Source organism: Eubalaena glacialis, chromosome 19, assembly GCF_028564815.1.
Source record: "Eubalaena glacialis isolate mEubGla1 chromosome 19, mEubGla1.1.hap2.+ XY, whole genome shotgun sequence".
Lineage (NCBI taxonomy): Eukaryota > Metazoa > Chordata > Mammalia > Artiodactyla > Balaenidae > Eubalaena > Eubalaena glacialis.
In genome coordinates, this window is record NC_083734.1 from 37891698 (window position 1) to 37906595 (window position 14898).

The 14898-nt window shown below is 42.3% G+C and overlaps 1 protein-coding gene across 1 annotated transcript in view; it reads right to left on the reverse strand.

The window, feature by feature from the left end:
* SKAP1 (src kinase associated phosphoprotein 1) overlaps positions 1–8641 on the reverse strand; it is a 280187-nt gene extending 271546 nt beyond the window's left edge. The window contains exon 1 of the mRNA XM_061175616.1: positions 8518–8641. Within this exon, the coding sequence (XP_061031599.1) occupies positions 8518–8566 (49 nt within the window). The 5' untranslated portion in view covers positions 8567–8641. The remainder of the gene's footprint in view (positions 1–8517) is intronic.
* Positions 8642–14898: the final 6257 nt, after the last annotated feature.

Consider the following 14898-nt stretch of genomic DNA (forward strand, 5'->3'; position numbering starts at 1 on the left):
AGCCTTGGTAAATTTAAAAAAATTGAAATCGTATCAAGTATCTTTTCCGACCACAACGCTATGAGACTAGATATCAATTACAGGAAAAGATCTGTAAAAAATACAAACACATGGAGGCTACACAATACACTACTTAATAACGAAGTGATCACTGAAGAAATCAAAGGGGAAATCAAAAAATACCTAGAAACAAATGACAATGGAGACACGACGATCCAAAACCTATGGGATGCAGCAAAAGCAGTTTTAAGAGGGAAGTTTATAGCAATACAAGCCTACATCAAGAAACAGGAAACATCTCAAATAAACAACCAAACCTTGCACCTAAAGCAATTAGAGAAAGAAGAACAAAAAAACCCCAAAGCTAGCAGAAGGAAAGAAATCATAAAGATCAGATCAGAAATAAATGAAAAAGAAATGAAGGAAACAATAGCAAAAATCAATGAAACTAAAAGCTGGTTCTTTGAGAAGATAAACAAAATTGATAAACCATTAGCCAGACTCATCAAGAGAAAAAGGGAGAAAACTCAAATTAATAGAATTAGAAATGAAAAAGGAGAAGTAACCACTGACACTGCAGAAATACAAACGATCATGAGAGATTACTACAAGCAACTCTATGCCAATAAAATGGACAACCTGGAAGAAATGGACAGATTCTTAGAAATGCACAACCTGCCAAGACTGAACCAGGAAGAAATAGAAAATATGAACAGACCAATCACAAGCACTGAAATTGAAACTGTGATTAAAAATCTTCCAACACACAAAAGCCCAGGACCAGATGGCTTCACAGGCGAATTCTATCAAACATTTAGAGAAGAGCTAACACCTATCCTTCTCAAACTCTTCCAAAATATTGCAGAGGGAGGAACACTCCCCAACTCATTCTACGAGGCCACCATCACCCTGATACCAAAACCAGACAAAGATGTCACAAAGAAAGAAAACTACAGGCCAATATCACTGATGAACATAGATGCAAAAATCCTCAACAAAATACTAGCAAACAGAATCCAATAGCACATTAAAAGGATTATACACCATGATCAAGTGGGGTTTATTCCAGGAATGCAAGGATTCTTCAATATACGCAAATCAATCAATGTGATACACCATATTAACAAATTGAAGGAGAAAAACCATATGATCATCTCAATAGATGCAGAGAAAGCTTTCGACAAAATTCAAAACCCATTTATGATAAAAGTCCTGCAGAAAGTAGGCATAGAGGGAACTTTCCTCAACATAATAAAGGCCGTATATGACAAACCCACAGCCAACATTGTCCTCAATGGTGAAAAACTGAAACCATTTCCACTAAGATCAGGAACAAGACAAGGTTGCCCACTCTCACCACTATTATTCAACATAGTTTTGGAAGTGTTAGCCACAGCAATCAGAGAAGAAAAAGAAATAAAAGGAATCCAAATCGGAAAAGAAGAAGTAAAGCTGTCACTGTTTGCAGATGACATGATACTATACATAGAGAATCCAAAAGATGCTACCAGAAAACTACTAGAGCTAATCAATGAATTTGGTAAAGTAGCAGAATACAAAATTAATGCACAGAAATCTCTTGCATTCCTATACACTAATGATGAAAAATCTGAAAAAGAAATTAAGAAAACACTCCCGTTTACCATTGCAACAAAAAGAATAAAATATCTAGGAAAAAACCTACCTAAGGAGACAAAAGACCTGTATGCAGAAAATTATAGGACACTGATGAAAGAAATTAAAGATGATACAAATAGATGGAGAGATATACCATGTTCTTGGATTGGAAGAATCAACATTGTGAAAATGACTCTGCTACCCAAAGCAATCTACAGATTCAATGCAATCCCTATCAAACTACCACTGGCATTTTTCACAGAACTAGAACAAAAAATTTCACAATTTGTATGGAAACACAAAAGACCCCGAATAGCCAAAGCAATCTTGAGAACAAAAAATGGAGCTGGAGGAATCAGGCTCCCTGACTTCAGACTATATTACAAAGCTACAGTAATCAAGACAGTTTGGTACTGGCACAAAAACAGAAATATAGATCAATGGAACAGGATAGAAAGCCCAGAGATAAGCCCACGCACATATGGTCACCTTATCTTTGATAAAGGAGGCAAGCATATACAGTGGAGAAAAGACAGCCTCTTCAATAAGTGGTGCTGGGAAAATTGGACAGGTACATGTAAAAGTATGAAATTAGAACACTCCCTGACACCATACACAAAAATAAACTCAAAATGGATTAAAGACCTAAGTGTAAGGCCAGACACTATCAAACTCTTAGAGGAAAACATAGGCAGAACACTCTATGACATAAATCACAGCAAGATCCTTTTTGACCCAGGTCCTAGAGAAATGGAAATAAAAACACAAATAAACAAATGGGACCTAATGAAACTTAAAAGCTTTTGCACAGCAAAGGAAACCATAAACAAGACCAAAAGACAACCCTCAGAATGGGAGAAAATATTTGCAAATGAAGCAACTGACAAAGGATTAATCTCCAAGATTTACAAGCAGCTCATGCAGCTCAATAACAAAAAAACAAACAACCCAATCCAAAAATGGGCAGAAGACCTAAATAGACATTTCTCCAAGGAAGATATACAGATTGCCAACAGACACATGAAAGAATGCTCAACATCATTAATCATTAGAGAAATGCAAATCAAAACTACAATGAGGTATCATCTCACACCGGTCAGAATGGCCATCATCAAAAAATCTAGAAACAATAAATGCTGGAGAGGGTGTGGAGAAAAGGGAACACTCTTGCACTGTTGGTGGGAATGTAAATTGATACAGCCACTATGGAGAACAGTATGGAGGTTCCTTAAAAAACTAAAAATAGAACTACCATACGACCCAGCAATCCCACTACTGGGCATATACCCTGAGAAAACCATAATTCAGAAAGAGTCATGTACCAAAATATTCATTGCAGCTCTGTTTACAATAGCCAGGACATGGAAGCAACCTAGGTGTCCATCATCGGATGAATGGATAAAGAAGATGTGGCACATATATACAATGGAATATTACTCAGCCATAAAAAGAAATGAAATGGAGGTATTTGTAATGAGGTGGATGGAGTTAGAGTCTGTCATACAGAGTGAAGTAAGTCAGAAAGAGAAAAAGAAATACAGTATGCTAACACATATATATGGAATCTAAGGAAAAAAAAAAAAAAGGTCATGAAGAACCTAGTGGCAAGATGGGAATAAAGACACAGACCTACTAGAGAATGGACTTGAGGATATGGGGAGGGGGAGGGGTGAGATGTGACAGGGTGAGAGAGTGTCATGGACATATATACACTACCAAATGTAAAATAGATAGCTAGTGGGAAGCAGCCGCATAGCACAGGGAGATCAGCTTGGTGCTTTGTGACCACCTAGAGGGGTGGGATAGGGAGGGTGGGAGGGAGGGAGATGCAAGAGGGAAGAGATATGGGAACATATGTATATGTATAACTGATTCACTTTGTTATAAAGCAGAAGCTAACAAACCATTGTAAAGCAATTATACTTCAATAAAGATGTTTAAAAAAAAAAAAAAGTAAGCAATGAACAAGTTAAACAGGAAGAAAAAATATTATTATAGCTATGGTTTTAAATATTATGCAAATGTCAAAAAATAATTATTGTAATCTAATATACACAATAAAACATTAATAATTCTCTGAATCTAAAATCCAAGATTATATCAGCAATTTCACATTTCACATAGGAGCAAAGAGCTAGAAGATATTGTTTCATTCTTAACGTTGCTAATCAGAGGGAAATGTTTTTGTTTTTGTTTTCCCCATAAAGGTAAAACTATCAGTGGAATAAAACCAGGATGTATAACTTCAAAATCACTCAAAAGAAAAAAAAGAACTTAGTGATCTAGGAAAATGCTCAGGAGACCATAGCAAATAAAAACTATCAGTGGAAAAATCAGTATACAAAACTATACACACAAAATGTCACAACTTTTAAAGCATGTACAAATAATAATAACTGAAAGAAATAAATGGAAATTTAACAATTGTTGACTATGGGTGGCTGTATATCCTTGTGTTTTCTAAATTTTCTACAATGAGCATTATTGCTCTTATAACCAAAAAATTTAACAAAAAAGAAATAGAAGTATGGTCATATACCTTTCAGAATTCAACCGAAGTAACATCACCTATCTAGAAGACAACCCAGTATCAAAAATTAAGTAAAAAAGACTCTGAGCAGCCACAGTACATGTTACAAAGTGCAGGCCTAACGGTTTGGGTACTGTGTTCATCAAGAGAGCCCTTCATACTTTCTTTCACACATATCTTAATTCCAATGAACTTAATTATCTGATGTTCCAATAGCATTGGGGATACAGATACACTGAGAGCAGTGCAAAGTGATAGGCCTGGTCTAACAGTAGGAAAAAAAAAATGACAAAAATTAAAACGTAAAACAGACATAGACATTCACAAAGCAGTCCAGGGGCAATTATGGCAGAAAAATCCCTAAACAACTCAATATTCCCATAAAGTATGATAAATGATATTCGCTATAACAACTCTGAGTTATAGTGTTCAGAGGAGGTGCCTTTGAACACAGACTGGTTGGTTGAGGAAGTGTGAAAAGTTCCTATTGCATCTGAGAAAAAAACTGATCACAAATGTTTATAATAAAAAGTTAGAGTGCTTAAAGAGAATATCTTCAGCTATCCAGCACAACTCACTCCCGCGAGTTCCACAGAGTTGGAGTCTTACTATGTTGAAAAGGATTTTATGGTTGGCTACATGGAGGACCAATACAAATCTGGAGAACAATCTGGAAGGAAATGATTAATGACTTCTTCTTTCCAAGAAAGTTTAAAAATAAGTAACCATAGGCATATTGGAATCAGCGTTAATGCAGCAATTGCTACTAAATGCAGCCGAGTTGTGGATGTTATTTTGTCTCTAATCCATATTTGAGCAGGATTTAGGTACCTTGTAGATAGTTGGGACCTATTAGCTATAAAAGTCAGTAAGCCCCATTCCATCACACAAGACAAATTGTGAACTAAAGAAATATTTATTCTCCTTCCTTCATACTTGCCTCTTGTGCTTCTGACTTCAGAAGTGGGGCTAGAAAGACAAGGAAGAAACTGATTATGTTTGTATCTGTGAAACAAAGATTATGCAAACTGCCAGCACTCCATTGTTTTTGTTTTCAGCATAGTTATCACCAAACAAAAACGAAAAGATAACTTCTACATCTGAAGCCTGATTATTTGAAAACAGACCTGAATATTTCCTTCTCTTTCAATAAGGCAGTAAATGCCCTTCACTTTACTTATCTATAAGGTACTTATTTGCTGATATGGACTAGTTACTATTTCTATATGAGAGCTTGACAGAGTCTATCCGAGGAAGATGTTTCCTGAGTTACTCTAGAAACCTCTCACTGCTTTAATATTTGCCCTAAATCCAAGAAAGCATTAAAAAAAAAAAAAAAAAAATCCCCACCTTCCACACACCCTTAGAGCTACCAAGAGAAAAGCATAATCACAACCCTGGTTAATGGCCCTTTCGAACTCTGACCTCTCTAAGCTTCTTTTCGTTTTTTGTTCCTTTTCCTTTTAAATAACCTTCCTGGTTGTTTCTTCCTATTACAAAAGTAATACATGGTCATTGTCATGGTTCAAACAACATGAAGATGTATGAAATAAAATTAGTAATCTCTCCCCCACTCTCTCACTCCCCTCCCTAGGAAACCAATGTTAGGAGCTTGGTGTATATTCTTTCTTACTCCCTCCTAGGCTTACACAAACATACATAATATATGGGGTTTTGTTGCTGTTTTCAAACATAAATGGTATATTATATATACTACGGTGTACCTTGCTTTTTAGTCTTAAAAATATGTTATGGACACTTTCCAAGCCGATATATACAGATCCACCACAACCTTTTTAATGGCTGCAAAATATTCCATAAAATGAATAATCATTCATACCATCACCTGACCTTTCCTAACTCATGGACATTTACTATGGATCCTGGTACACATACTTCATGTCCTTTAATTTCAGTAACACGGATTCCTAGAAGTGGAGCTTCTTGGTCAAATGAAACATTTTCAAATGTTTAAAATTTAACAAAATTAATTTTAGACCTTCAGAATTTCTGTTCCCTTCTTCATTATGCAAAATTTGGCATAAACCTTTCACAATGCTTTGCATATTTTATTTTTCAAAGCACACATATTATGTCAAAAAATGCCCCTGTCATTTATGCTCATGTAGTTATAAATAAATAAATGCTTAAGTTAGGGCTGTGATGGCCAGTGTTAAATCACTGTGTAAATGCTTATGCCTTGGTTTATGAAAGTAGTAATTCATTGTGGAAACTCCACCCGCACGGCCTGTGGCAGCACTAAAGTGGCAGCACTCTCACCCTGTGACTCCCTCCACTGAATGACGACATAGAGATCAGGACCTACATATTTTCTAATTGTCAACAGTTAACCTTAAAAAGTGTGTGTGTGGGGGTGGGGAGACAAACAGCAACAGACGATAACTGGATAGCCATTATGGGTTTATAATATTTACAAATTATTTGTAGTACAATGAGTAATTCTGCTGGTCTACACCAGAGTGTGTTCCATAAAAAACAAAACCTACAACCAATATGTTGCTATGATTACATGAACCTTTCAAAAGCATATTCTTCAAACACTTTTCAATAGAATTGTTGGTTGAATCCCACTTTCACATTTTTCTCTCTACTTCAGATTCAGACTCTAATTGCAAACTTAAAAAAAAAAAAGCCTTAAAGAAATATATTAACCAACAAAGCTCCTTAAAATTTAATCTCAGACTCCTCTGTATATTCTAAAGACCCGAGCACCAACAGAGATTGTTAAGACACAGCAAGTTTGATACAGAAGTATGTGACATGCAATTAATCTCCATTCATACCCTGCTCTACTTGTCAGCAAACAAAGGTTTTGCTTTAGGAGGAGATCTGAAGACTTCAATTAAAAACAGTCAGCTAACAAGAAAATAATCTAAACTAAAGGAAGGTGGCAGGTGCAGAAATGAGCTGTTTACCAAAGTGTCAGTTTTGAACAATAAAGAACTGCACATCAAAAATGTTGAAGAAGTGGATGTCATTGCAAGCTTCTGAAAATTAAAAGGAATCTTCTACCAAGGCGGCACACAAAATGGAAGTCTAGTTTAACTAGGTTGTAAAATAGGTTCCCTCTCAACAAATGACAGATACCAATAAAAAGAATCAGATTATACCTTTAACTGCAAGGGCAGAATGAAACTTTTTGCCACAGTTCCTTCTCTCCTGGAAACCAGACATGTAGAGCCTCTCTTTACACTTGGAATTATTGAACCAACAGTAGAGGGAAAGGCTGGGTTGCTTCTTCTTAGACACCCAGATGATGCTTTTACCCTGAAAATACTTTTCTATTCTGAAAGTTTAGATTCACTCGGGTCATAAGTAAAATAAATTTGGAAACTTCACCTCAGAAGAAATACCTAGTTGACAGCTTTTACAGAGAAGCAACCCAGAATGGAAACCGAGCCACAAACAGACTGAAAAGACTTGCCAAATATTTGATTAGGAGCCATTTATACCAAAATAACAAGATAATGGAGATATAAAACCAATTAAATTGAGAGAAACTGAAAACAAAAAACAAAAAACTTCTTGCCAAAAGTATGACCTGCCCAAAGCAGGCCATTTGTCACATAGATGCCAAAAGGCTTAATTCGGATGAGTTTCCTCCTGGGACCCTTATGCAAGCACAGATTCCAGGTCCCCGTCCTTCCAGGAAGGTCAGTTACAGGAACAGCAAGTTACTTTCACCAGAAAAAGTGTGAGGCAAGCAGATGATCTTGTAACTCTGGAGTGTTACAGCGGGATGTGTTGAGTGTTAGTGACTGAACACACCGCAATAGGGCACTTCTAGAAAGGGAAGAGATGTAATACTAGGATCCGCCTGCCCCAGGTGCATGAGGGACCCCCGGAGCTGCAGGCGGGTGAAGGGGACCTAGGGTCTGGGTGCCCAGGCCTTGGCTGACAGGAGCCCGTGAGCCCTCACAGCCCCTTGGGAGCCTGGGGCGTTCTAAGCAGGAAGGTGAAGGTACCCTGTGAGCGGGACAGACGGAGTCAGGGCGGGAGAGGGACGAGAGCGAAACCTATAGGCGCAGGGCGTCCCGAGGAGAAAGGGACAGCTTGAAGGCCAGCACGGCGGCCCGGGGACCATGAACGCGGCCTGAACTTGCTCAGAAGCCTGGAGGCTTAGTGGGAGGTGGAGACGCCTTGAGGAAAAAGAAAATGTGTTACTGAGGCGAGTGAAAGGGACCTTGAGCGGGGGATGAACAGCTGGCTCTGCAGAGTCAGGACTCCGGCAGCCTCGAGGTTCTAGAAGGCGGTGGGTGAGGGTGCTGACGGGGAAGGGCGGCCTTGGGAGCCGCTGTCGTCTCGGCTGCTGCCGGGCTCGGCACGTGAGACTCCCGGCGGGGCATTACCTTCCAGGAGCCAGAGGATCTCCTCGGGGAGGGCGGCGGCGGCCTGCATGTGGCGGGCGGCGGGAGAGGGCCGAGCGGGCGGGCTGCAGCGGCACCTGGCCCTCTGTCGCCGGCGTCGCGGGGCTGAGCCGCAGGGCGGGGCGCGCTCAGGAAGCGGCGCGCCGCGGGCGGGACGCCGGGGCAGCGGCTACACCTGTGCGCCGGGCCCGCGGCCCTCACGGCGGTGCCCGAGGGAGGAGGCGGCCGCCCCGCGCCCCCCACCCCCACCCAGCCCCCGGTCAAAACAAAGACGCGACGCCACCCCCAGGTACCCCGTCCCCGGGAGGCTCCCCATCCTAAGTCCCGGACAGCGGGCCACGGGGGCAGGTTGAAACGCCACCATGGCGCCGAGATGAAGCTCGAGGAGGCAGAATCCGAGGACGGGGTCAGGCCCCGCCAAGTCGGACAGCAGTCATTTCCAACCCAAATCGCTCGTCCACGCCCAGAAAACCAGGGCAGAACCGCTTGTCAGGCAAACCAGGACGTTTTAAGGGAATGACCATAAGTCCCAAAAAATAATCTCAAGCCACCAACTTTGGGGAGAATCAGAGCAGTCCGGCTGCAATGGACACAGGGAGCCAAAGTGTCCCTTCCTCCCTAAGTCTGAAAGGATGCAAGGAAAAGAAGGGGTAACCCAGGGAGAAAGCTGAGGGAGAGGGGGACCCAGCCCTTTCCCTCTAAGAGATGACAAAGGGAGGAAAGTAAAGGATAAGATCACAGAAGTGTGCTTCCCTCTCATTCAAAGTAGTAGGTGTTGGGTGTCAATGTCCTGGCTGTGATATGGTCCTGTGATATTGCACGATGTTACCTGGGTAAAGAGGATAGCTCTGTATTACTTATCATAACTTCTGTGAATCTACAATTATCTTAAAGTGTTTTTTTTTTTTTAAGTACAATAGGCCAAGTACCATGAAAAAAGTATAAAGCGCTCGCTAAAAGGAGGGAGATGAATATAATAAGAAAAGGAGGGAAGTGCCAGTGTATGTGTGTTTAGCGGTGTGTGTGGCATTTGAGATGACTCTGAACACACCAGACTTTGAAGGGGCAAGAGGGCTTTCCAGGTGGAAGGACCAGAGTAAACAAAGATGGAAAAGACTTCTGCTTGAGGAAAAGCTAATGACCCTCTTTTACTGGATGGTGTAGGGAAATTTGTCAAGAAAAATTGAGGTTCTATTGTAAAGGGACTTGAAAGTCAGAGTGAGGATTCTGAACTCAATTGAGTGGACATTGGGGAGGCGTTGACAAATTTTGAGCTGGGGAGTGAGCTAAACTGAGCCCCTGTATAGTATGTGATCTTATACACATCTCACTTCACCTCTACCAATTTCCTCTTTGTAAAAAACGGAGTTTCTAGTCTCAGATTCTACCTACAGAATATGTGGGAAGCATTGGGAGTGGTAAGAGAAAGAAAATGGAGAAGACGGGTGAAGTGGCTTTTACAGCAGCATCAGGGGAAATAATGACAGAACTGTGGATATGGGGATGGGAGCAGCAAGGAGAAACTCTCCAGAAGGACTCCTGGTAGCAGTGCCTGACTCCTGGCATAGTTTCCTTCCAGAGATACAGTTTCAGGGTTGGGGGCTTGATCCTTTAAGTGGTCCAGCGGCTTTGAGCCATCTATGCATCTGAGTCCTGCCATCTGAAGAGGAATGGTGCCTTGGTTTCAGGGTTACATGACGCAACCACAAGTTGCAGTAAATTGAGGTAGAAATGTGGGGGACAGGGGCTGGCAAGAGTCTCAGGGAATCCGGCTCCTGTTGCAAGGCCTTCTTGCCCTGGGAAAGTTAACAGTGGGCAGGCTGCCTCCTCTAGGCTCCAGAGCAATACCAGTTCCCTGCTGGGGCATTTTTATTTTTACCACACTCAGTGCTCCTTCTACAAAATTTTAGCTGCTCTGGAATCATTTTTGAGTACTTTTGACATGTGTTAAAAGGCAAGGGAGACTATATGGGAACTCTCTGTACTACCATTGCAATTTTTCTTAAATCTAAAACTGTTCTAAAAAACAACGAGGGAAACACGGTCCCTCCTATACGTAACCCCAGCACTTTGCCTCGCTTTCCTCTCAGCAGTGGAAGGAAATTTGACAACCTCCCCCTCTTCTTTAAGGATATTTGTCAAAGGCTGATCTAGGCTACAAGTTAAAGGGTTGTTTGATAAAAAGCAATAATTGCATGTCCTATCAGGCCTCACTGCCTATCATAGCTTACTTATACCAAAGGAAGCAGCAGAAACTCAAGGCAAAGATATTCTACATCCATTGTGGGTTTTAGAAGGATGGGATAGAGGGAGGTGCAGAGCTGGGTAGAGTGCAGTGACTGGCAGATTCCAATATGCCATTGTCATGTTGCATCAAGTTTCCTCTTGCAGACAGAAACCTGCCTCCACACATGAGCGCAGCCCCTCCTTAATCATCTAAGGACCCTGGTTCAGCAGTCAGCCTTACTCCTAATGACATTCTGTTAAATGGACAAATTCCTCTGAAGCCTTGTCCTTCTTTGAAATCCAATTTTGCAGGAAGCCAAATCTGATTGGGGGTAGCCATGGAAACCACACTGAGGAGTCTTGGAGGAGGTAGAGAGAGGCAAGGCAAAACATGATAGTCAAGAGTCTTTTACTGCTCTGTCGGAAATATCAAAGGGATCTGGAGAGGTTGGCAGCAGATGAGTCCCTGCCCGGGTCCTGTTCTGTGTGGCTGGGTACCATGTGGCTGTCATGGGAGTAAGCAGCCAGCTGTCTCCACACGCAGGCAGGGGGATGGAGCAGAATACACAAGTCCCAGGTCTGTCTGCCTCCCTCTTTTTCCCCTCCCCCCAGCCCCAATTCCAGCAAGATCCTAGCATCCCCTTCTTAGCTGTCTCCCCTTTAAAGGCAAACAACAAAAGAATGACAAGGTTAAAATACAAGGCCCTCACAGATAAGAGGTCCTTTGGAGCAGAGGCCATGAAATTAATCTGAAATTCCTTGTAATTAGATAAGATAAGGGTATCTAAAGAGATGCAGAGCAGCCAGGAATGGAGTCCACAGCATGATATGCAGAAAGGATACCACCTGGTCCACAGGGGCCCCTCACACACTGTCAGGAGACAGAAGACACAGAAAACAGGGCCCATGCCAGCCTCTGGGCTGCTTGGAGATGCCGTTTACACGTTCTCATGCCAGGCGGGCGCTCACTGAATATGCATCCATGGGGTGTCCAGAGGGCTCAATCAGGAAGAAACAAAAGCATCTGGCACCCAGAATGGCATGGGTAGGAACAACTGCTAGCAAAGCAGGAGCTGGCTGGCACTGCTCCGCCCTGGGTGAAATGGGTCTGGAGAGGGGACTGCAGAGGGCAGCTCTTGGGCTTTATTCTGAGCTGGTTATTGATCCCTGGATGCTGGGTCACGACACACGGCGGAGCTGACGTCTGCCCTGTGGATGTGCAGCCGCTGCATCTCAGCCCCTCGGTCCCAACCCCATCAACTGGGCTTATTGACTCTTTTATTGACGATGCTGGGGCCTAATGGGGACAAGAGCTGCACACTTCATTAAGGACTGTGGAAGGAGAGGTGATGCATCCAGCCGGTGCCAAGAACCAGGCTCACTGCATGCTTGGCAAGACCCCGGAAACCAAGCCTCATGGCACCCTTGAGGCAGAGGAGCTGGACACAAGATGCTTGCTTGGGCACATCGCTCAGTGGCCTTAAGATGCAGGGTTTCCACAGCTTGCCAGAAGCCTTGCTCTTACTAATTAGCGAATCTTTCCATTTAGGTGGGTCCTATTATACACACACTCACACAAATGCACTTCGATGGCCTCCCCTTCCAGCTCACATTTCCAGATTCTTTGCACTAATACATACAACAATATAAGCAGGTTCTCGTATCATATCAGGGAACATTCCCAAAGCAGGTTCGCAGTGAGGCACAGTCTCAGAATAGAATGAGGGACTATTAAAACTCAAAAGAGTCTTCAAGGTGATTCAAATTTAAGATAAGGAACTGACCTAGTGCTCTGCACAGGGCCACCCACCTCACCAGGGGCTGTGCTGGCATTAGAATCCTGGTTCTCTAGTGCTGGTCCAAAGCTCTTATAGAACTGAACATCTGAGATGGATAATTACAGCCCAGGGATCACTGAGCAGCTCTGTGAGACAATCAGAGTTGGCCTCCCTCCATCTAAATAGAAACATTTCTTTCTTTGTTCTTTATCTCATATTTCTATCACTCCCCTTATTATTTTTCCCTAATATTTCCCACTTATTTTTTTGTATCTTCTTTGCCTATCCCTTAGACCGCATTAGACATCCCCCAGGGGCACTGCTGAGTCGAACAGAGGCCCTAAAGACCAAAGAGGTTGCTGACTCTGACATTCTCTGTCTTTGATTGGTTCTCTTGGGAGTCTGAAGTGTGGGGGGGTGTGTGGGGCATGCGGAAAGTGTCAGCTGCAGCCAAATGAGGCTGTGCACTCTCTGCGTGAGACGTGCAGGCAGTCTGTGGGGTTAATCTGCATGAGAGGCAGGTGGGGCCAAGGCTAATTTTACAGGCTAGGTATTTGCAGACATGATAAATTTGGAAAACTGTGGAAGCAGTAACCCTTTCTTTTAGGGGTGATAAGGGAGATTAAAAGCAAATAATAGAAGGGAAGCAACCTTACAAAGGTAGAACTGGCTTTCTTTGATTTCCTTTCATTTATTATTTCAAAAGGCAAAAGTTTAAGCTCGTAAGCCCCTACCTTTATTCCTTCCCTTTCTTCTCCCTCACTTTACTACAGGTGTTAGAATTCAGGGTTGGGGCAGAGGGATTCAAGGTGAGAGAAGAGGCAATTATTTAGAATCTGATAGAAAGCTCTGGTCTGCACCGCACAGGTGCACACATGCTTGGAGGAATATGCACACTAAGAGGAACTGATGTAATCTGGCCAGACTCACCAGTATTTACAAATACCAACAGAAACACTACCTGGAGTCAGAAATAACACCAGCAATGGCTGATTATTTCAATACAAGAAAGTGGGTGAAAATACCCTTCCCCTAGTGGACATCCTGTGTGTAATGACCTTTAGGTCCCCGAAATACATTCTTTCCTTTCCTGCAGAATTGTGTCAGTGTCCATTTCGATTTTTCCCTTTCTAGATGTCTAACCCTAAACATCCTTGTCCTAAACGTCCTAAACATCCTTGGACTTCTTTTCCAGCAGCATTTTCTACCAATGTAAACCATGCTCTTTCATATACAAGACAGCACTCTCGGTCCTTGTTGCATTGATTTTTAGACTTTACTTTGAATTGAAAAGTAATTCAATTCAGTGAATTGTCCCTCCTCTTATCTTTCTACAGAATTCATGATCCCCCCCCCCATCTCCTACCACCTTTTAGATCTTCAATCTCACTGTCTTTTTCATCTTCAGTCTTTCCCTCTGTCTGCTAACATCCTTGGTCTCCTCTATCCTAAAATCAAAACAAAACAAACAAAAACATTCCTTCAACCCCGCTACCTTCTCCAATCTCATCCTTTCTTCTCCTTCCTTTCCCCCATCAGATCCCATGTCCTTTGCCTGTCTTTGCACCAGTGAAGTGACTCTCCTGAGGGCATCGATGCCCTCCTTCCTTCTCACCTCTGCTTAGTCTTTACCAACCTCTCTCTGCAGCACTGGGTGGCATCGGCCACTTGCTCTTGCTTTGGGCACCCAGCTTCCTTGGCACTGCTCTATCCCAGTCTTCTTCCTATCTTTCCTAACTATTATATCTCTGCTTCCTTCTTTGGCTCTCTTCATTTCACCTTCTAGTCACAGGTAATCACCAGAGTTTCACACTTGCCTTTCTCCTCTTCCTCTCCTTTCTCTCCTTGTTCTCTGAGTCCCCAGTGGTTTCATTCTCCCACCACCACAACTTTCCCCTTCATGCAGATGACTCTTGTAATTTATACCTCTGTTGTGCATTTCTACCTGGATATCTGAACAGTTCCACCAATTTATTATTTCCTCTCCCCTTAATCCTTGTAATGGCAACAAAGTTCAGTGAAAGTGGCATGAGCTTATGAGTCTAAAAGATGTGAGTCCCAATTCTGGCTCAGCCACCTGGCAGCTCTAAGCCTCTGGACAGAGCTCTACAAGCCTCAGTTTCCTCATCTGTAAATTAGATATCATAATTCCTACCTTACAGGGTAATTATGAAGCTTAAGTAAGATGGCATTTGTAAGCATATATGGTATATGCTCAACAAATTGTAACTGTTATAAAGAAATTGCTATTGTCCAGTAATCCAAACTCAAAATGTAGGACTCATCTTGGACCCTTCCTCATTCCCATTCCAAATATCCACCAACCCTGCCAATCTTACCTCCCCACAATGGCTTTTGA